Source organism: Fopius arisanus, unplaced genomic scaffold (assembly GCF_000806365.1).
Source record: "Fopius arisanus strain USDA-PBARC FA_bdor unplaced genomic scaffold, ASM80636v1 scaffold00017, whole genome shotgun sequence".
Lineage (NCBI taxonomy): Eukaryota > Metazoa > Arthropoda > Insecta > Hymenoptera > Braconidae > Fopius > Fopius arisanus.
The window spans coordinates 706675-731282 of record NW_011887756.1 but is presented as its reverse complement, the minus strand read 5'-3'; the positions used below and the strand labels follow the sequence as shown (position 1 = coordinate 731282).

Below are 24608 nucleotides of genomic sequence, written 5' to 3'. Positions count from 1 at the left end.
TATTTTTGAAATATTCTGGTAATTCTTTATTTTGAAAAATTGAAAAACCGTGAAAATTTTGACAATTCAAGTTTTCATTGAAATATCAATTATCATTTGATATTAATTTCCAGCATTTTTCGACTGTTCTTAATTAAAATGAAATTCAAATTTGTATAATTGAAAATCCAGATGAAGAAAAACATAAATATCCATTGATCTAGAAAAACTATTGATTTGTTGAAAAAATATTGATGAATCCTCCAAAAACTGGAGATGAAAATTTCTAATGAATCACGTAACACGATAGATATAATAAACTCTACAACAATTTTCAACGTCAGTACAGATAAATGGCCTCCACTTCTTCATCTAATTGAATAATTGGAGCCGATCCGATAAGATCGCGGTGGAATATGTAACTCGAGTCATTTACGTCGCACTCGGTCCACTCATTTATCAGTGCCCAGTACTCATACAATTCTGCCCAGATCACAGATCGTTAGATTAGATTTCCAACATCTGAAGTAACACATTGTTCAATCGACTTATCCATTGTGCGACGATCTCTTGAAGATCGTGGCGACGATTATTACCAAATACTTGAGTCATTCCCTCTAATCGACAGGTTCTTTCGGCTTACGATCAGAAAGGGAAGCGAATTTCTCCATTGAGAGGGGGGAGGATAAAAAAAAAATCGGTAAGGGAAAATCGGTAAAGGTTTGTGAATTCTGTTGTGAAATCCACCGATACTTTCGAGAATTTCGTGGACTGGTCAGCTGAGATCGAAAATACGATATTGAGGCACGGGCCAATGGATATCTCACGGTTAAGATCTTACGCCCCCCCCCTCCCCTCTCCCCCCTTTTTTTTTACCCCCACTTTTCGGCGGTGTCCATCGGTGCGTCCAGTGGCAGGGTGATTTATCGTCATCAAAATGCGTTGCCGTTTGGTCGGACCTCATTCCACGTATTTCTTCTCTTATTTTCGATTTATACATCGAGTTGACTCTGTCCCGGGTCTTCAGTGTTGGATAATGGGTTCGAAATACTTTTCCGGCAAGTCTATTATCATAATGCACTCGTGAGTGCATTCATCATCGTGAATCATTCACGGAATATTTTTCAGGGTCTCCCTTAATATTTCTCTTTGGGGATTAATCACTTCTTGATGTTAACCGATTTTTCTTCGGATATTTTCATCTCCTTTTTCTTCTGGAATGAAATGAAAATTTTTATTGCCTTTCGTTGCATTTTTAGGTGCTGATGGGTGGATTGATTTTTTTTTTTTTGGTTGAAATTGGTTTTTCTTCGAAGAGTAATTTTTTGTTGAGAGGAGTTTTCCTGTGCCGATTTTGACAAAGTCTTTCATCGAATTCCTGAATTTCCACAAATTCCATAAAAATGGGAACTCCGTTATAAAATTCTTCTATAAATCCCTGAATTTCCTCAAAAATTCAAGTGGAACTCCAAGTCAGCATTAAATATTAATTTTCATTTACAAATCTATCTAAATACTCCATTTTTAATTACTAAGGAGTATTGATTTTAATTTGAAAGAGAAAAATTGGGTCTCTGGTAATTATTGAATTGATTTTAATCGAGGTATTCAAATTTTTCCCTCGCTCTGCAGAATTGAAAATATCCTGTTGCCTCAATCCATCACTGACCTCTGGAATTTCCTGTCATCGTTGTCAACCTTTAAACATCCCCTTCAAACTTCATCCAAAAATATTATGCTTTGTCAGTGTTTCGGTCTCCGGTGTCTGGAATGGTAAAACGTGTACACAACTCGAATGTTTTTAACCAACTTAACTCCCAACACCCATAACTGGTGCAGATAAAAAAAAAATCCCTCCACTCGGGTCAACAAACATTTTTGTCAGCCCTGGATATTCCACATTCCACATTTGACGTTCACTAAGTACACAACAGCCGAGGGTTTACACATTTCATGTAATCTCATTCTTATCTTCCGCATCACAATGGAAAATAAACAAATATCTGTACGAGAGATGGATAAAACAAACTCCATGATGAATTCTTGGTGATTCGTTACAGAATTACATTTTTTTTTTGCATAAATCATTGGATGTTTGGGTAATGTGGACACATTAAAAATTATTTCATTCATAATTTTCAACATTTTTAAAAATATCGAGGATTTAAGAATTATTTGATTAATAGACTGTCAAAAGAAATTGCAATCAATGAAAAAAAAATCGTTAATAATGATGAGTGTTGAACAATAAAAAAAATCATTTGGTTTGAAATCATCAGTTGACGTTCAATCTGATTTCTTATCATTTTATATAGACATTCGACAGTATTAATTGCAACTACACAAATTTAAATAAAAAAAGGTCCACATTATCCCGCACTTCTCTGATTTAATTGATTCATGGTGTTAAGGAGGGGGAAGAGGAAGTCATGTGTTCTACTCGCCTTTCGCCGTCTGCACTCGTGGAAATAGATTGAGACTAGAAAATAAAGCATAGGAAAAAAAAAAAGTGGAGAAAAAAAAATGAGATGGGCGTGTTGTGGATCTGCAAATAAGATGCATACCAAGGGAAAGTGGAGTAAAGAGCCTGTGACCCTTCTCATGCCAAAGTGGCATTCGGCCTAACTATTTCTGAACCTCACCCGTATAGACATCGGGGCCCCCTGGATTTCTCGTGCAGCCCAATATAGATACAATATTATTTCATTTTACGTTCATTTTACATTTTTAAATTAATATTCCACAGTTAAATGGTTTTTCTATTATCGGGGATTTCATTTTTGGAAATTGATTAGAATGGGAATTCCTCATTTTCTATTCTTCCACGTTGATATTTTATTCAAATCACTTACTACTCGGTATTATTTTCCATAATGAGTACGTGTGATTGTTTTTTCTATTTGTACAGAACGTACTGAAAACCACATTCAAAATTATTCAAGAAGTAAAAAAGCAATTCTGCAGATTTTCTGGCAATATCTCCGCATCTAAAAGAGATAGTGATATTTTTGTTGGAACCTTTTTTGTAGATCTGGGGTCAGGCTATAAAAGAAGTTCTTAGGAATATTTTCGTAGGTTTGATAGATCCAGAGATATCTCTCGCTAAAAGAATGAGGGGATCAGTTGATTTGTGCGATAGTTTTCGGAATTTTTTCTGTTAATTACTTTAGAATTCTAAAAGACGTTTTGGAGAATAGGATAAATCGATGATGTAAATATGACGTCGAACTGAAGAGATTGATAATTAATTAACGGTAATTAAGTGACAGGATAAATTAAGTTCTCGTCCTTTCGGTGTTATTCCATTCTTGATTTGACGTATGCATTTTGGATTAAATACAGAGTAGCTGAGCTAATCGCTCGATAATAGGCGGGACTTTATGCATGAGCTGACAAAACCGCAAGCCCAATACAAGTTGCCAAGTCTTTTCGTTTCTACCGTAATCCAACAGAGTTTAATCACCCGTGATTCACCTCCCTCCAGTATTTACTCGAATTTTCTTTTGAATTCCCAACACCATCTGTTGGGACTAAAAACCTCCAGTGGGATCTGCAGATTCCTGTGATTTTTCCACCGTTTTACCGACTTTTTTCTTCATTACCGGTCGACAGCTCGGAGTTTCTCTGGTTCTGTTACAGACGGCGCATCAGACAGCGAACTCGATATTATCGTTAATTATCGATTTATCTCGAAAACCATCGATTTACTGTAGAAACCTCCAGAGACTTTTTCGTAGTTAATCAAATTTCCAATAAAAAAGTTCATCTGATGTTTCCTCATAAAATCGATAGTTTCTGGGATTAATCGATGATAAACAAAATTACATATCGATTTTTTACTCTGTATCAAATTTGATCGATTTGCAATTGAATTGAATTTTCAAAAATTAATGAATTACTAAAATTCTCGAACACCCTATATTTTTACGATGGCGTTTTCCATTAGGGGATTTAAAAAATTTATCATTCATATCACGCGTCATTCCCTGAATTGTGGATTAAAAAATCATCCCTGACCCCTCGGTGGTGTTTCATTCGCCCTTGTACCTCTAAATCACCCTGACCCCCTGGGAATTTTTCCAATAGTGAAAATCCATCGCGTCCTCGAAATTCACCCCCTCGGTACTGCATCCCTCCAAGAAATACCACACCATTACTCAATACCCCATAAAAATAATCTAAACGAATTCGATTACCCGTTGATTTTCACGACCTTGAGACAGACTTTCCACTCATTACAGCGATTATTTATCCAATACGATTAGCAATAAATTTGATAGTTCATATCGTGGGTAAAGGATTGAAATAAAAATTCAAGTGATGCATAATCAATTCTCATAGGCAATTCCCCGGAAAAATCGAGAGTTCTCGAGAGTAGCCCATCTCTCTATCAGTAAGATAAAAATAGGTTCGATTATACCTCGGAGGGGCTAGTGGATTTTTCCGAGGAAATGTCTAACTAATCAGCATTCTCAAGGGAATACCAAATATTCGTTCACCGATTACATTCCCAAATATCGAGAATAGACCCTCAGGGAATTGAATCCAAAAAAACGAGAGTAATTGTACAGTATTTTTTAATGACAGTCTCTTGTCAGCTGATCTGTTGCCGAACGGGGAAAATTTCTCCATAAATATATTGACAGGATAAATTTGAGTATAAAAACCATTAGAATTCATCTCGTACATATGTAAATTCTCCCCCTCGAACGGATATTGCAGCAATAAAAATTGTTACACAACGACTTTATGAGTTCGATATTTGAATGAGGTAACATCTTCCGTCTTGTGACTACATACAATATTCATTCGCAATCCCTTCAAGACTATCTTCCGTATATTTCAATTCAATAATAACAGAAAAATAGATTCCATAACGAGTTCGTTGCACCCGATTGCTTTAAAAAAAATCATTGGAATTATTGAGAACAAAAAAAAAAGGTTTCTGAGTCACGCGGAGAGATAGCAGATGGAAACTTATTCCGCGATCGTTTAACTCAATTATGAAACATAATCAATAGAAAAACTTAATGAATAGTCATAAAATGCGGTTGAATAATTTTTTCCGTTAGAATGAGAAGTTTGCGGACTTGGGAATTTATAGTGGAGGTATATCGTAGGCGATGATTTGCGAGGGAATGATAATGTTCATGGCATTGGGTATTAATCGTAATTAATGCTCGGTCGTACGAATTTTAATATTACGATTAATCTTAAAAATTCGTTAATTTTCCAGACTGAAATTCTGAACGGCAAATCGTTTCTTAGAATATTATTATTTATTTCATTAAAATTCCATAAATAATTCTGGTTGATTTTTAATCATTGAATTTCCCCACGACTCGGCAATTAGCAGAAATTATTTTTATTTATCAAATCAAATTAAAATAACAAATGAGAAATCTTCATTTAATGGAAATAAATTCCGCCTTGATAACAACGATTTCAGTTAAAATATTATTTTCTTGAGAGATTGTTCATTAATAAATCAACAGATTATTACTTGAAACAATTGAATCTCTTCCCTTTTAACGTAATTACACCAGATGCAATAGAATTCTTTATTCGATTGAGAAGAACAATTTTTCAGAGTGCACAGACATATAAAAAATTGAGATCACTTTGAACAGTGGAGTAATAATTTTTTCAACGGTTTTAAAAACGATATCCGATTAACTCAGTACCCAGGATTAACGATCTGGGTGTGCAATCGACATTTGAGAAATAATTGCCGAATACTCCTGACTGTTTCAACAATTAATCTCGATTCGTTGTGCCCTTGGTAGTTTTTCTTATCATCTCTCTCTCAGTTGCTGGGAAACTTGAAAATAGTCGGGATGAAAAATAACGGCGAAGGGATTACTTTTTCTGTCGATCCATATGTAATTGTAAATATCGGAACGAATTTCCGTCGGAGTGAATGAATTATATTTTATTCACGCTCAGAATGCATTAGAATGAGTTATGAAAGTATAATGATGTAGTTTTTCTCCGTTCTCTTCAGCGCTATTTTTTCATTTTTATTTATTTATTTATTTTTCAACTCGTAGTTTGACATTGTCGAGTGGTTGGTTTTGTCGAGTGTATACGTCCAAACAAGTGTGTATTTTAAGAGGTCTTTCAATTCGGGTCAAGTTGCTTCTCGAGATTTAGCGAAATTGTATTCTGTTGCAGTCTGAGTATTTTTCACTGGTTCATTTTAATTAACAAATATCGATCTGATTTTATCACTCTGTCCAGGACTTTCTATTGGTTTTATGCAATTGGATTCAGTGATTTCAGTATTTTATTTTCTACCTTTATCAATTAATTATAATTTACATTATATTGATTTCTACAAGTTTAAAGTCACAAGCAAAATTCAAAATTTCAATTAGTCTTTTTCAATTAATTCATTCAGTTCTAGAGATTTTTTTTCTCAGGGTAAATGGTGAATATTGGAGATGAATAATTGAATTGAATTGATATTAAGGGGATAAATTAATGGGGAGTAATGGGTTTTCGTGAGGTGGAAAAATTCAGCGGCAACTCGTGAAAATTGAGTTAGGAAAGAAGCTCAACTGCTTCATGTCAGGTTTGAACGTTAATCCGACATAGGCTTTTGTCCCTCGACATCAGTCGAATACCGGGGCTCAGCTCCTTGACATTTGGACCCACCGCCGGCATTTCAACGTAAAATAGAAGTTGAGGAGAATGTGAATGAAAGAGTGTCCTATCCACTTTTATTCCCTTCGTCCTTACCTTTTGTCATTTTCCGCCCAGACCGAGAGGGCCGGACAATAGTCCCCCATTTCTAGGGCGTGGAAAGTGATAAATTCATTTTTCCCTCAAATAAATATTCAATTTCACACATTTTATCAATTTTCACGATTTTCCAACGGAAAAATTACTCAATTTACTATTTCCATAGATTTTCATATTTAATATTTAATACTCAATATTTCGATCTGTTTGGTCATTTCATGGTAATTTCGTTTTCTGACGGGCAAATTTTTCAGGTCGGAAAATGTCGGGGAAAATTTAATTACAGGGTAAATGAATAATTGATCGGAATATTTTCTGGTATAATTTCTGGTATAACAATACATATTTGCTGAACTCTCAAAAAATTCTCCGCGTATGAATATTTTTTCCTCATCGAGGGTTTAAACCGAGTGAAAAGGTCGCACGTGGATCTAGTACTTCGGGAATTTCATTGAAATTTTTTTTTAATTGTTAAGAAGAACACCCACTTGCATCGGAAATTCCGGTCCTCCAATGGAACAATTTTCCTCTCAATTTCCGGGGAGAAATGTCGCTGAAAGGTCAGAAGGTCTCATTCATAAAAGTTATGTGAAAACTCTTAAAAATTCTTGAATTTTTCCTCGAATTTTCGAATATTCCGGGAATTCACCAAAAATCTCTATAAATTCCAATTAATCCCTAAACATTAATTTTCACTGAAAAATTCATTTCACTAAAAAAACTACAACCGAAATCCTTCGCTTCAACTTTTCCCCTGGGAATTCCGGAATAATTAACGAATGCGTCTTAATTATCACAATCGTACTCGAAGTTGAAACGGGTCAATCAATTTTCCAACTATTGGTAAAATAATCGGGGAATGAGTGGCTGGTAACGAGAACAGAAAAGCCGAAAAAATTCTCTAAAAAAAATCGCTGCATTTCCATCAGCAGAGAGAATTTAAACACACGCACATCCAAATTTGAATAAAAAATGGTGGTTGGCAAAAGTATTTTGTAATTTTTTTTTTTTTTTTTGCAAAAGGAGTTTTCTTGTACAGATGGAAGAGGGTGGGGCGCGTCACAGGGGATGCAAGATAGACCTGCGCGCAAATTTCCCGCGTTCAGCCAACCTCATATTGATCCCACCCCCGTTGTACACACCCGCATACATTTTTTTTCCCACCACGAGTTCATCACACAGAATCGCAGAATCGTGGACTACGGGTGGTCCAGCGCTCTCGTTTCTACCCCATCACGCGAGAGAAAATTGTGAGATAATTCTAAAAAAAAAAGTCCACCCCCTATTAAAAAATGATGGATACACTGGGATAATAATTCAAAAAGGGAAGATTCATCTGAGAAAGTGTTGTGTCAATGGTGAAACATCAAGTTTATTAATCGTGGATCGGGTTAACTTATTGATGTGGACATATTGATCGATTAATCATAGGTTTGTAGAGTTAAAAATTTAGTTGGTACACCCATGGATATCAAGACACTCGTTGAATGACAGATGGAGCAATTACCTATGAGTACTCGGTTATTTCATTTGAACTCGGATTTAAATCCTATTTGATCTCTGCAAACACTCGTGAATCCATGCTAATTCAACACAGACATCAATATTTGTTTTAAAACTCGAAACATTTCATTCAGACACTCGACAAAGCTATCGTCCCAAACTAATTATCGGAAAAGGTGAAACAATACCTCAGTCTGATGTATTTTTTACTCATCCTGGAAGTATTCATTATCTAATTACTCCTAATATGTATTTCAAGTGAGAGATGAAATTTATTTCACTCCATAAAGCATTGAAAGTTCAATGAGATGGAAAATAAAATTCCATCTCTCCGATAGAATTGAAAGAACTTCTTCATATTTCAAGATTTAATTGGTTCGTTCGTTCGTTGACTAATTCTCATCACGACTGAAATTTTCTACAATTTCATCCTCAGAAATTCCACCTCAGTTCGACAATTCCCCAGAGAATTCATAAAAATTATTAAAAATCTCTTTAATCTCCTCGATCTATTAATTAATTGCAGTGAATCGAGTTCCAGACTCATCGCGTGCACTCGTAAATTGTTGGATTGGCAAAAGATTCATTTTTCGATTGCGCACTTGAGGTCGTGAGTTATTTCTTCAAATGCTCCCCTAAAAATAATAATAATAAAAAAAAGGTTTAGTAAATGATATCGTCTGCTGTTATTACAATCGATTCCACTGGAGATTAAATCAGCAATTGTTCAATATCTTTTTCATCGCGACGTGCAATTTTTTGATACCTTTTTATTTACGATGAAAATGTGGGCGTTGGAGTGTGTGGGATGTTGGGACCCTCCGATGATACTTGGTAAATACCTTGTGCCTTGTTCCTGTTTCACCTCGACTAATGGATTCAGGAGCATACACACAGCTGACCGGCACAAAGGCTCGTTTCACTGGGTGCATCGTCCTGAATGAAAAAAAAAAAAGGCAAGCGAAAACCTTAGTTTTTTAGGGCTCTTTTCTTGCTTTAATCCCCATCGCATCTTGCCCCACGAATCCTTGGAAATTTAACGCTCCCTCAAGTCCCTCTGATCAATTTGGAATTCAATTTTTTACCCTCAGAAATTCTTCCATTAACTTCAGCTTCACCTGCTACTCCAAAATTATCCATTTTTATCAGCTTGTCAATTCTCTATTATCCCTGAAGTTACTCTTGAATTTTTAAGTGGAAGAACTTCAAGTTTTTAACACTCGCAAATTTGTATGGAATTTATGGTACCATTTTTGATATTTAAAATATAAATTGAGGGGCACATCGACTCTTTACTAACTTTTTCGAAATCTTCATCAATTCTCAAGGTTTATCCACAAAATTGAGACTTTAAATTCTGAAAATCGAGAAAGGATCATGAAATTGTCTTCTATTATTTGAGAGTACATCGTTAAATTAAAATATTTGAAAAGTCAATAAATACCCATCTCAAATATCAGTTGGCACTTCCGGTTTGCTCTTCTCACCGGAATATAATCAATCGGCAGTTTGTCAGGATTGAATATACCTTGTCCAAGGCATTCTCCATCTCTTTGTTGGCTCTCCACGACGTCCTTGACTTCCAGATTAGGTCAGGCCACCTTGATGCGCTTCCAAGAAACACCAGAGTTGTCTACAGTCACCAGAATATATTCTCCCACAGTTAAAGAGTATAACGAACCCGACGGATACGTCTGACGGATGATCCCACCATATCGCAAATTATCTCGAACATGTTGATGAAAAGGTCTCGACATCACTCCACCAGGTTTTAGTTTTTTTAGTAATCGACATGCCTTCATTTCCTCTTGGCCAGATTCCTGACTGCTGGACTCCTCACAAAGAGATTTCCGAGAAGTATTGGACTTGGATCTCTGATTTTGCATAAAGGAATGCAAATTTTCCGTGACCTTCTCTGCTTTTCTCATCCACAAATAATTTATTTGTAAATACAATGGATATTGACTCTCATCAATAGTACATTGTTTCAGGATAGTCAATTTATCCCTCATTACCCCAATTTATCGATACTCCGACAAAAACTTGAGTTTGAAGTTTATCATCTTGACTCGTCACGCAAACCCTCGTTTTTTAGCCGTCGCGTGTGCAATGGTCTTGAAAAAATAATAACAAAAAGACAAAGGATAGTATGTTTGACGTAATCAGAGATGAAAGTCCTTGAATATTGAATGGAATAAAAGGGAGAAAGGAGGTTGAATAAAAAAAAATAATGAAAAGCGTGAAACAAGTCCTGCTGATACTCCCAATTGTGCATTAAAGTGAGAGCTCCCAGGTATCTTCACTCATTATTCACGATCTGTATTATTTAAATAACTTGTAGATATCAGGGAATGATAATCAAACAAGAAAAGCGTGCTATCTCTTCAGCTACTGCTTGTATTTCATTTCCGAGCAAATTGAAAGCTCGTAAAGAGTGTTTATGCTGGTATGATCCTCATGGGAATTTCACGTGCATTGGGTATCAAATTAAACGACAAAATGGGGGAGGTAGAATTGGCTATTTACTTTCATGAAGGAGTACATGAGTTTCATTCCCACGATTTGACAAACCAATTCATAACTTTTATCTTAGGTCCCAAATACACAAAAAACTTAATTTGAGACTTTCAGAACTTGAATTGAGTTTTTCAGAATGATCTTGTTGAAGAGTCTCACGTGAAGATCAAGCCCTCAAATAATATCTATTTATTTAGTTTCATTCACTTGAATATTTTTTTAACCCCTCCCATTGCCCCATCAACCCCCAATCGCGCCAGACGTTAAAAAATCGGACATGTCCTAACCATCAGTGCATACGTCCAGCTGGCACTGGACCAAGGCTTAAGTGAATCATCGAGCACGAGCCATCATCAACCGAAAAAATAACAACAAGCTCAGCAGTCCTCGAGAGAGTTTGAGAAAAAAAATGGACACCCTGGGTCTGCAGGCAGCCCTCGTTAAATTGGATCCAGCGACAACAGTAACACCAATCGGTACGAGTGTTAAAATCCTTTCACGTCATCATCGTGCTACGTACGTTGATGTCGATGAGAATGACGTAACACGACAGAACAAATCACCATCGGCTAAACAACCTGAGACCCAATCGCGCAAAGTACAGACTGATGGCCCAACCACAGGTGTTATTAGATCAGGCTGTCACAGTGTCCAGAATCAGCAGCAGATTAGTGGTGCCAAGTGTTCGATAGCTGATGTCAGGTGACGCCAGCCCTGTTTCGGTGTCAATATGATATATCATACTTATCCACCTCATCGTGGTGGTAAATCACACGGCAAGCATCATCATTCCAAGGAGAAGAGACATCATCTTCACCACCTAACTATTCATCATCAGCATCACAGGGCACACGTGGTGAGTCAATGAATTGTTTTGAATTGATCATTTACTTGATCGTCATGCGTCTTTGCATCGAGTGATTGGAAATGGAGAATTCGGTGTAAAAATTTAACAGATGGATGGTATATACTGGAATATCTTCATCATGTGCGTTGGGGTCAAATCCTACATACCGAGTGGTACAGTTGCCAGATCGATATAGCGTCGGCGTGTCTCGCTTGTCCCCTCACATGTACACGTATTTGTCAGGGTGTGCGATCATCTCTCCGCTTTTTCTTTCTTTTTTTTTTTATTCAACTTTCTAGCCTGTAGACCTGGATGTTTCATTGCCCTGTGGGACTTGACCCGGGTCAGCGGTGCATACTATTACTTGGACTATTGGGAATTAGGGGTGACCTTGGGCCTGAGTGAATTTTTTCAGGTCTGAGGGGGATTTTATTTGGTGGGAAAATTTGGGGGGAATTATTTTTTTCACATTAAAAATCAAGTCCTGAGTCATGTCGAATAATTGATGTCAGGTGGATTTTTTAGGGTGATTCAAATCAAGTTTAAGATTTGACAGTCCAGAAGTTCACTCGAATTAATTTTTCGACTTGACTCAAGCCGATTGTTTAAAATAAATCGAACTTGATTTGAATCAAGTAAATTTCGGTAAAACAAAAATTTAATTGCTGAGCAAATCCCGAGGAATCAATCTGAATATAAAAATAAATTGCTGCGCTGATGGGACTAATCACCGAGGTGAAATCCCCAGAGAAAACTCATACGCTCGACCCAAGTCCACCTGAGAATGCCGAACAAGTTTAATCAGGATTCCGGTTACCTGGCCCGTCAGAAAGCTCATCCTATTTTTTTAAATTCATTTCAATTGATCTCCAGTATTCCAAGAGGGAAAGTGCATCCTTCTGACCCTCTTCCACACCCACCTCTCACCCCAGACTTTCGGAATTATTTTTCACGTTCTTCTTGCGTGTCTCGCTATTGCGAAATGCACGAAAATTTCATTAATGATAATCTCGAATATTTTTCCATTCACCCCTTCGTGTGTTTTTTTTTTTCTTCTAACGTGCGTGAAGAGCCTTGAGCCCATCACGTATTGCGGGATGTGCGTGACTCTATCCAGTGCGAAACTCGTTTATTTTTGTTGGCGATACCAACTTCTGGATCTCAATGACAAAAAACAGAGAATTAAATGAAAGAATATGGAATGAAATTCAGAGAAATACAGCGTAATTTTGTTAAATATGGTGGAGGCGGGGAAGACCTGTCGCACCGGAAATGCGAATTATTGTAATTTAGGGGCTCCAGGCTATGGCGGATAAAACCGGTGGTGATGGCCGAGCAGTTTGAAAATATTTTTTCCTCTGAAATTAGAAAAATGTTCATTGACACACCACGAGTCGCCCTTTAAAGAGTATTTATTTTCAATTTAAACACGTGTTCGAGCCCTTGGATTAAAAAAATTCGTGACTAATAGCAGAAACGCTGCAACAGGACTAAAATAAATGAATACTAGATTAAGTAAACAAGATTCTTGAAGCCCCGTTTAGAATTCTCACGTGTACTGTCACTCAAGTGAGGGGCAAAGATGAAAAATAATTTCCCATCGGTAAAATATTGCGTCGTATTTTGAGAAAGCAGAATTTGCTTTTACTAATTTTTATTTCACTCGGTATATGACGGATATAAAATTAATTTGCGTCATTGATTTTGTAATGATTTCTCATTTTATCGAGGCAGTCTTGTAGGATCGAATATTAGTCTCAATTACGCAAGCGTGAAGGATCATGTGATCAATCTTTTTCATTCCGAATTGTCACGAGGAGACACCAAAGTCCGTGATTTTAAACCTCAACAAGATTATCTCCTTAAGTATAACTCATACTTGTATCTGATATCACGCATGATGATTCCAGTCACGTTTGTCCGGATAATCTGGGCAACAGGCGTGCAATGAGGAACGATTACCTCCGTCTTCCAGAAATAAATCGAGCCCTTTTTATTTCTCCACGTGGAGTTTATTTACAAACAGGGATTTAAAAAAAAATTGTCGTAAATCAAGTTGGTGCGAATCATGACGGGAGTCGAGTCGTTTTGTGTCGGGTCTACAAGAATAAATCAAGTCAAACTTTAAAAAATTTAAATTCGTCTACAGACTTGATTCAACTTGAATCTGACATGATTTAATTTGAAGTCTACTTGATTCGAGTCAATATTTCAGATTGATTTACGAATTAATTTGAATCAAGTCGCAATTTAATTTTTCGACTTGATTCAATTCAATTTTTATACTTGACTTCAACTTGATTCAATCGAAATTGACTCGAGACATTTCTTCTTGAAAAAATCCACTTATTCGTCGCGTGATTTTTTTTTTATTAAAACTTCATTGAAACTTGATTTAACTGAGTTCTCCATTCAATTAATTATTCTAAAATTAAAAATTTCATTGGATACAAAAGAATTTTCAAATGCAATTCAATTGACGGATTTGCTGCATCAGCGTTATCAAAACCGGAGATCACATAACCTCTCGCTATATTCAATGATAAATCAACATAATATAGTCCGTTGAATGATTTCCTCTTTCTCACTCCTCTCGCTTTCATATTTACCAATGCACATAGAACCCTCGATTCGTTGCCAACGATCGATCAGTAATTCCCTGGACATCCGCGACGTCTGTCGTTTCGATATCAGTGCGCGTCGGTGAAAAATCAATTTCCCACTCTATCCAATTTCAGAATGACTAATGTAAATTATGCCGAGAAATTCCAGGTGTTTGTCAATAATATTTTGCATTCCATTGATTATCACTCCAAGGTGATATCACTGCAAATATTTTTCCTCGCGTTATTTCCGCGTTTTTCTATCTCTATCTCTCACTGAAAAATTATTTAATCAATAATTATTTTACGCGATTGTTCGGTTGACCTTGTATACGGCATGACGTTAATTCTTTCTCAATTATTATTCCTCAAAAATCGGGAGAAATATCGGTGAATAACAGAATTTAATTGTGGAAAAACTGTGATCGACGCGTTGCGAGGAAAATAAAAAGAGTCAGTGAAACTTTTGACTTATGGATGTAATTTTAATTTTAAATTTTGATTCGCAATGAAAAATAACCGAGAACGTCAATGAAGTAAAAAATGTTGTATCGATTTTTCACACAGCGATATCCACTTGGCCCGCGGCTGTTTCCATTGTCGTGAATTTTATTCCCTGAATATTCATCGATTCTTTATTGAATTTACAACTCCTCAGGCCCTCACGAGATCAACTTCAAATTGAATTTCACGTTCTATCGGTTTTATATTGAGTAAAGGATGACGAAATCTAATTTTCTTATTGGACTCTAGCCTGACGAATAATTCTCCGAATAAAATACTGGCAATTTTATTTTCATCTCATTTACACAACGGTCTATAGTGGAAAAAAAATTCTACCGTGAAGATTTCAGAGTACAATATTTTTATTTCACAAAGCCCGGGGTTATCAGCCTGAAACGGCTAACGGTAAAACGGCTAATCGTACCCAGGACTCGTTTGCAACTTCGCCGAAGCTTTTGTTAAAAATTTTTCATCCTGAAACGAGGGAGATACCAGACCAATGGAGAACTCGGTAAAGTTCACTTAAAATTAAATAAAAAAGATCCACTGATTACGAAAAAGTAATTATTGCACGTGGAAGTTGAAAGTCCATGACAAGACTTGCAGTATATCATTTTTTAATTCTCGCATTAAAAGATTGAATTGATGGCTTTTTTAAAATATGCGCGCATCGAGATTCATTCGGACGGAGGAAAAAGAAAACGAGAGGTACAGAACTAAAAGAGAGAACTTTCAATTTGAAATGAAAGATTTCAGTGAGAGGATTTTATTTCGAGTTGATTCACCCGGTGGGTGGGAGTGGGAGGGGATTGTGAAAAAAAAAGTTGATGGACGGATTGTCGATAAAAAAAGAGGGGAAATATTTGCAGAATGATGGAAAAGATGGGAAATATATGGAAATGGTGGAAATTATGGAAAAGGTGGAAATTATGGAAATTATGGAAATTATGGAAATTATGAAAATTATAGAAATTATGGATATTTAACGTTGGAAAATTGGTTATAAGTCCGCGACACCGAGCAACCGAAGCCTGACATCGGATTATTCAAAAGGGGGGAAAAACGGGGTAAAGGGGGGGAAGGTAAAAAGGTATAGCCAACACCAACTGTACTTTAATTTAATATAGGCATGAGGAGGCGCACGAGTGCCACTCGACGACTAAACCGGGGACAGGGAATCGAGACAGACCAGTGTCCGACCGTCTGGCCGGATGCTAGCACTTCCAATATTTCCTAATACCAGCAATCGTTATCCGGAAGTTGTCCCAGATCATTCGAGTGAATTTACTATCATTTTTTTTTCTCGGTACAATTATTTTTGCCCGGAGTTAATGTGCATCTGCTGCGGCACGGTTCAACGAATTATTCAACGTGAAAGTGATTCCGAAAGCGTGAAAATAAGTTGGAGGGGAAAATAGGGATTTTTCGGTGATTATTTTAATATATTTGGGGGAAATGTCAACTTGCTCACTCATGCCGGTATCTCTGCAGGATATTTTGGTAAATATTACCTCAAATTTTCATTTTCAAGAATTATTCAATTCTAGTCACGTCAAGTTGTCAGAAATATCGGATAATTCCGTGGTAATAATGTCGGAGAAATATTCGATAATTTAATGGTCAACTTTAGCATTCAGAAGCTTTTAGAGTCAATTAATGTGAAATATGGAATTTCGTTTTTTTTTTTTCAATACAAAAATTTTTCATCTCGTGTTCAGGAAGAGATTGAATTAATTTCGCGTCTACGAAATTCTACTGAAACATTTTTTAAAAATAAGTCGTAAGACTCGTTGAAAAAGGCGACAGCCTCAGTAATAAAGCCCCCCCTATGTGCCCCCCTCCGAGAATGTGCAAGCCCGTGTTTCAAGTACTCCCTGGGTATCGAATGGAGACCAAAAACCGGTTTATCCAGCCCAAAAGAAAAGGCGAAAAAAAGAGGATGAGGAGGAGTGAAAAATAATGAAAAACAAGTTAAAATATATAGAAGGGACTTGAGTGCGTCGTTCCCGGTCTCTGTACAGGCGAAACAAAGTGCATAAAATGGAGAAAGAAAACAAGTACTCGGACTTGCAACATCACAAAGAGCATTCTTCAATATTTTTCACTCCCTCATTTTAATGGGGTACATGAGAATTTATTGTTTCATCAGTTTCTGGAGCATCTGGGGGGCACGAGACTCGATTTAAAATCCCCACGTGTTTTAAAACATTATTGGGGCTTCCCAGTGGAGGTATTGGATTGAGACCACACGAGACACAATAACCCCTTCTTTTTTTTTATTTTATATTTTTATTTTACCCCTTCCTGTCGTGTCCACGTGTACTGGACAGACGGTTTCACGTTGGACTGACCATTCTAAGTCCATTAGATCCGGTTTTTCTAAGTTTTCGTCGGTTTTTTTTTCTCCCCACTTCCGCATTATTTTTTCTTTCCTGTCATTTTCACGTGTTCCGGAATTTTTGAGAGCGTTTTCACTTTTCCGTCGGCGATTGATTAATTTTCCGCCGCAGGTGTTTTTATTTAATTTTGTTAGGGCAATGAATGAGGGAAAAATCATTACGATATTCTTAATTATGGAGTTATCTTAAGAGCTGTCAATTTAGAGTGGACGGAGTAATGGAGTTGTTTGGAGATTATTTAATTAGGAGCAGATAACATTTTTTTGATATTTCCTTTCGAAATTAATAGTTTCTTAGATTAGTTGAGATTTAATTGAATTTTTCGTTTTTCTCTTCAGTTCCAGAAATTTTTATCCGATTCTATTTAATAATGTCAACTGATTAAATAATTAAATTAATTAATTATCAATCAATTCCTGGAATCCATCGATATTCTAACAAATGGAAAAACATGACTTTTCTACATTTTCGGAAATTTTTATTCAATTCAAATTAATTGAATTAATTAATTGAATTCAATTCGCTCTTTTATCCCGTGATGATTAATTATCGATTTCTTTGAAAATTATCCACTAATTTCTGGAATTAAACAAAACAAACATTTTATTTCACAAATTAAACAAAACTTTGACATTAAACTTTTAAATTTCCTTACTAAATTGATTTTTCCAAATAATTTTCATCTAATGGCGAAATTAATTTAATTATTTTCCAAATTTACAACCTTCATAGGTGTATAAAAAGTTGTTCTCGTAAAATACTGAATATTAACAAATACCCAGGGTTATTCAATACTTGGCTTCAGTTCAATGAACAAAGTACAACTACAAGTATAGAAGCAACAGGGTAATACACTGACCGATAGAACTATATCTCTCTCTTCCTCTTTATATTTTCGTTTCTGGCACAGGCCTGAGACCTATATTATTCACCTACCGTCTGCATTTCCCTTACCCTCATATGGATGACCGCATTATGCAATCACTCTGAAAATTCCCACCTGTATATTTTCATATCGTTCATTGACTCCTCGATTTCACTCCCTAATTCCTCGATATCGATATTCATTGCCAATTCCAAAATCATTCCCCTTCAGTCTCCCCTTTTCCAGTATTCGAGTATCCATTAAACTTAAATAACAAATTAATGAAATCCTCTCCATTTCAATTTGGAATTTCAATTTACCAATAAAAAATTAAATTTCCCTCCCAAAAAAACAATGATTATTAATTCTCCATCAGTTGAATTTATTTTCCCCCTTAATTGATTCAAGTTTTCTCTTGCGAATTAATTGATTTCCGGAGTTAAAAATTCGTGATTCCAATTTCCGGATATTGAAATATCAATTCCAATTGTTTTCATTAATTTTTAATTTTCATTAATTTTTAATGTTGAATGGTTTTGGAATTTTTCCGATGGGATTTTAAGTTTTTCATGAAGGCGGAAGATTGTCACCCACTCAAAAACCCCTCAAACCACAAAATCCGCAAATAAACACGACGACGAAGCATTTGCGTAACATCGGTATGTAGCACGCACGAGAATGCGTGCACATCAGTTTTTCCTATCTCTTTCTCAATTAGTTTTCGTTTCTCCCTCGGCGTTACCGAGCGCTGATCCTAACTACTGTCGGTTAGTCACGAAACAAAAGCGACACTGACAACTTTTGCGCAATTAAAAGTGAAAAAAAATAAAAACACTAAATACGGGGAATAAAACGCAAAATAAATCGCCATGAGTAGAGGAAAATGTTTAGTTTACGACGAGACCCCGGGCGCACTGTGCGAATAATTTAAACTCTCCGGGTTTCCCGCGGTTTTCTCCCATCGCTTTGTTATCGTTAAAATGCCGGATGGGGGGGATAATATTTATGTGATAAACACAGTGAGATTTTTCCTAAAATTCTATTTCCACTTGAGAAATTTCACCCATTAAAACGAAATTCAATTATTTTTGCAATTTTTTTTTTTCATTTATCGCGAATTGTTTTGATTTCGATTAATGGCAGAGTGACATTCGACCCCTGGCGTCGATTAATCGTAATCAGTGAACAGATGAGATTTTTTTTCAACTGATTAATTAAATTTTACGAATTATTCGGAATTTATGGCAATGGAGGACATGTTTATCACTTTGTCATTAATTTTCTGTCTCGCGGATTGAGTGTTTATTTATTCAATCGACCTTCAACCGACGATTATTCCTCAATAATTCGGCCTTGTCCCCAGATGGCCCACATTATTATTTCCCGTTTATTTGGGGAATAGTTAAAGGGGTCAGCCTCCAACGATTTAGAATTAAAAATAGATATTGAAATCGCACGGTCAACTAGAATAAATAATCGCTCGATCTCCCATTCGAATTTAATCGGTGATTATTCAATTTGAAATTAACAAAAGTGGGAAAACAAATAAAGTTTATTTAAACAGAAATCTTTGATCGTCGAGGCGACGAGTGTCACGTCAAAATTCCAACCGACAAATACTATGAAATTTCTCGTCAAGTACTTCGAGTCAATCACCGTTAAGTTTACACCGGTGAGGCACGATTTAATACCGATTATTATATCATTTCAAACTACGTTTTATCGCTACTGACGTGTCAATTGAATTATGATAATGCATTAATTTTGATTGGGAGAACAAAGAGTGCACTAATTGCGCATGAATGATCGTCACTGTTAGAACAATCTCGACAAATTGCTCTGGAATTTTATTTCCTCTTCGCACCATTTTTCACTTGCGATATTAACCAAAAAAAAAATATATATAAACAATGCGTTCATTGATTAGGATTTTTTCCCCATTCTCATCGTCGATATTTTCATTCAGTTTTTTATCGAGTGAATTCTCGAATTGAATCGATGTTTTTTTTTGCGTATCGCTTGGTGTAATTAGAAAAAATCAATTGCACCGATATTTTTCTGGTGGCGCCATATCCCCTGGGTAATTAAACGCATGGAGGCGCCTGTATGGATGATACATTAACATATTTCCAGGGTGACAAGGCGTAATACCAAGATTGGATCTCATGGGTGCGTCAGCTCTCTTGATCGGTGCAAAACGGGTTAAACCAGTGGCTAGAGTAATCCTGGAGATCCAGTAGAGATTGTCGTTATTTTAGAAATGGTACAGGTTGATATCGAGTGCGTCTGAGGGTTTCATTGCCCTTTTTTAGATTTTTGCATTATTGCTTCTGCCCGCGATGGCGTATCAAATTCAAAAATCCGTGAGCGAAATCATCAGTCTGTTAAATTCTCCTGTGGAGTGTGTGTTGGAGATTTATTTCTATTGCAATGTCACACAAATTCGCTCGTCGTGCATTAATCGAATTTACTCGTTAGAATTAGAATGATGTCCTCCACACATTCGAAACAAACAAAGGCCTTGATATTTATTCGAATTCAACAAAGAAACTAAAATCAATAGAAACCTTTCTGCCTTTGCGAATAAACCCGATCAATTGAATAACGAATACTTAAACCGGCATGAAAGTTCCATTATGAATAATCAAACTTAACTCACTCGCCAAATTACCCAGCATTCAGAGCCATTTACTACCGATGCAATTGCATCGATACAATGAAACCAATTATAATCATTTGAATTGGTGAATGGTATAAACACGTGGCCGGATATCGGCCCTCATGGGGTTTCAATCGATGAAAACTTTGTCGTGAGGTCTGAAGATTGAATGGACCCTGTACCCCCGACAAACTCCTTTCATCCATAAATTAAATAATCATTATTTAATCGGAGCCACTAACAAACCGGGAATAATTCAATAGAGATAATTCGTATAATTTTTGGTTGCAATAGTAATTGTCGTGGAAGAATTAATCCTGGAGTTAATTACTGTGTTACCAATAGCGATTTACAAGAACATTAGAAATTGTCGCCAGCAATTTCTCCCCTTCGAAGTCGGGAAAAATATTATTGTTTACTCGGTGTTTTTCATCGGAAAATTTTCAGTCAACTTTCCACACTGACGAGTTTCTTCCTCTCATCAACAACTCTCCGGATTAGTTTTTCATCTGGTGACTATTTTTTTTTTTCTCAATGATTTTTCAACATTCTTACTTATCTCTCCATAAATGGACTATCGGAATTAAAGGGGTGTTATTCTTCACACTATCTGACAAGTGCAAGCAAAAACTGATAAGCCATTCCCCTTATTTCCGTAAACCGGCGATGCGCTTGTTATCACTTATCAGGGTCACATGAGATAAACCTTTTTTTTTTAATGCGAGAATTCTCATCTTAATTCTCCTGGCAGTGACGTTAGACCAGTTTCGGGGAATTGTCTTTTGTCTGGGGGATAAGAGTAAAAAAATCTTGGCTTCCAGTGAATGAGCAATTATCGAATGTGGGTAATTGGCCTCGGCAATCGCGTAATTAACGTCGGCTCCAGTAATGAGTGAATACAATTTAATTCCGAGGGAGAACATTTCTTGACGTTCAAAATACATTCCTCAATTCCGATTATTTCTATTTTTTTTTTATTTCAATGAATTTACTTTTTTTATTAATTAATTAACTTTTTATTCTTCACGTCTGTTCAATTGATGACGTTTTTAATTATTTCATTTGTTCAAATTAAAGTGGAATTCGGTGAAGTGTCACGAGACGGAGAGATGGAAAATTCTTGAAAAGTAATCCAATGGAATTTAATTTTCTCACACCAGTAATTATGTGAGAGCCCCTAGATCATGCCCACAATTTAACACGAAAATAATCTCCCCCATGCAACAAATCATCGCAACAAGGGGCCGCCTATTCAACAATAAAAAGAATCATTAAAATTTTATAACTGGTCACAGTCAGTCAGTGTTTAGTGACATAAGTAATCACACGAGGTATCACCGGGTTGATGACCTTATTCTTCTTTTTTAACGATTGTCGGCGTTGAATCCTTTATGAGGCAACAAGCTGCTCATCAACCTGTTTGTTAGTTTACTCTAGGCAATTTTAATCAGCCTGAGTAAACTTGAACGATACACTCTCAAAAAAAAATTACAGTCTTTCCCAGATTTTTCACTCGACTGGAACATGCCCTATCGCGATCTTTAATCGTCAAAACAATAAACCTTCCGGTAATACCACTATAACAGTGTGAAATAATAATTAATTGTTTACATTTAACATTTTAATTATTTCTAATTCTTTACACTGAGAAATTTAATCATGATTTCCCTTAATTTCCGATTCATTCACATGAAAATTTCAATTTTCCTCCTTTTTTAACAATTGAGAAATATTGAATATTAAATAATATTAGAAACAAATAATTTAAAAATTCACTGGGGTAAAACCCAAAATCAAATTTGAATTAAAAAAATCGGCTTTTATGACTGGATAATTTTTGTTAATTAAATTTCTTATTAATCTAATGAGATGACATGTAATAATGATAATATTTTTCTATTTTCTAGGTGAGTAGGAGATCAAAAGAACGGGCGTCCATTCACCAAGATAAGGGGAGGGTGAGTGGTATCTAAAATTTGAAAGTAGTGATGTCTCGGTTATTTATCCGCATCAACCGAGACATTAGAATATCCCAAAGTCCAGTTACACATTATTCATTCATCAGGGATGAATAATTTCTCCGTGCATGGGCTTAAATTCAAATTTATGGTGAATTATTCATCGTCAATCGAAATGATATCGTGATTTACCGAGATAGGATAAAAATGAACAATCACTTTAGTCATTCACACATTGTGCGTCACGATCAGATCACTCTGCCCTTTATTCTCCCTCGGTTTTTACTTGGTATTTTTAATAGAAAGCCAGTGCAACTGTGCATGGAAGCCAAGAACGTGATGAATCACGGAGGGATATGGGAACAATGGACCACTCTAGGTTGCGTTATAATAGTTGTATGCACTCTAGAACGGCTTTGCATTAGCGTTTCATGCACTTGAGCGTGGGCTGGAGCGGATCTACGGATATACGTTCTACTTGTTCATAAACGTTTTATTTTCCCGGAATATATTTTTCACACCCTCTCGAAATAGGGATTACACTAGATCAGTCGCGAAACTACTTTACAAAAGTATGAACAAAAAATTCTTCATGAAAAGTCAGACAACGACCAAAATATTTGATGAGTACCATTGAGTTTTTCGGAGATATCTCCCAAATTAAAAAAGATATCGAAATTTTTATAATGACCTATTTTGTAGAGCTGGTTACGACCTACAAAAATTTTCATTACAAAAATTTCAATATCTCCCTTAGTTTTTGAGGAATTTGCTAATAAATCACGAAGAGGTGAAGGACATTTCACGATAGATGAATCGGAGGAATTAAAAGGACTTGACAGGTGCCAAAAATCCATCTGCCAAATAAATTCACTCGATACAATTAAGTGCCTAAAACGTCTGCGTAAATTTACCATTAATATTCTCATCTCGAATTCGTTTGGCACACGTAAATTTCATTGGCAGATGAAATTTTTGTCTCAGGGAAAATTACTCGTTGACGATTTCGCAATTCCATCGGGTTTTTCGCTATTTCGTAATTGAATAGAGACGGTATTAACGATCGATGATGATGTGGGCGGTATTTCACATCTTTCACCTTCTTGACGCCCAACACAAGTGTTTCATTCAAGAAGACGAATCGTCTCCTCTAGGTCTCTCCCCATAGCCACCACCTGGCTGAGTCATGAACGCTTCATGCACATTTGTATTGCGTCATTATTGCCATTGATACTCAGCATCACAGAATTATCCACCTGAGTCGTGACGTATTATCATTTTCCCGGAGTCTGTAACGATCACCTCTCGACAATATACCGGGTAAATAGCCGTTGAGTCACTGATCTAGCTCATCGAATTTAGCAGGAAATTGTTGACATCGGGAAATGATAAAAATTATCTCTCTACATTATTCCCTAAGCTATTAGTCAGTCGTATCTCAGATATTTTTGAGGTACTAATTAAATCAATCAACTTTTAATGATAATGGTAATTAACTTTAATGAAATATAATTAAATTAAATTAAATATATATTAACACTGCGATAATGATTTTTCTCATTCATTGAGAAAATATATACACATTTTTTCTTCAATTTATTTTATTTTGGAAAAAATGGTGTTCTTTTCCGAAAGTCATAGATCAGCTCTCGAGAAATGAGTTTTAGCTTCGATTTTCTTCAATGATATTCTCAATTGAAAGTTAATGTCAGCATTACTATCGCTCCTTGGAATACCAAACCTACCATGGAATTAATTGTAACACCGTTCAATACCCAGACGTTCAAACACAATTAGCTGGTCAGACGTGTCGTCTCTGGATGAGATACGATAAATAGCCATAAGGTTCAATGAACCGACTCTCCTCACTCGGAATACTAATGAACCTATTCACATTTGTTCTTTTCTTCTCTCATTTTTCCATTTCTCAGTCCTTTCAACGATAAAATGGCTGTTCTAGTGCTGTCAGTATCAATTTCAACCATTTCCGCGTCTGGAAATCCACAGACATATTTTTCTGAAAATTCCAC

General features: G+C 36.0%; 1 protein-coding gene across 1 annotated transcript in view; it reads left to right on the top strand.

Annotated features, from left to right (window-relative positions):
• LOC105263896 (dual specificity protein kinase pom1) overlaps positions 1-24608 on the top strand; it is a gene marked incomplete in the record, with an annotated part of 87108 nt that overhangs the window by 36434 nt on the left and 26066 nt on the right. Inside the window, 1 exon segment of the mRNA XM_011300391.1 lies at positions 22528-22578. Within this exon segment, the coding sequence (XP_011298693.1) occupies positions 22528-22578 (51 nt within the window).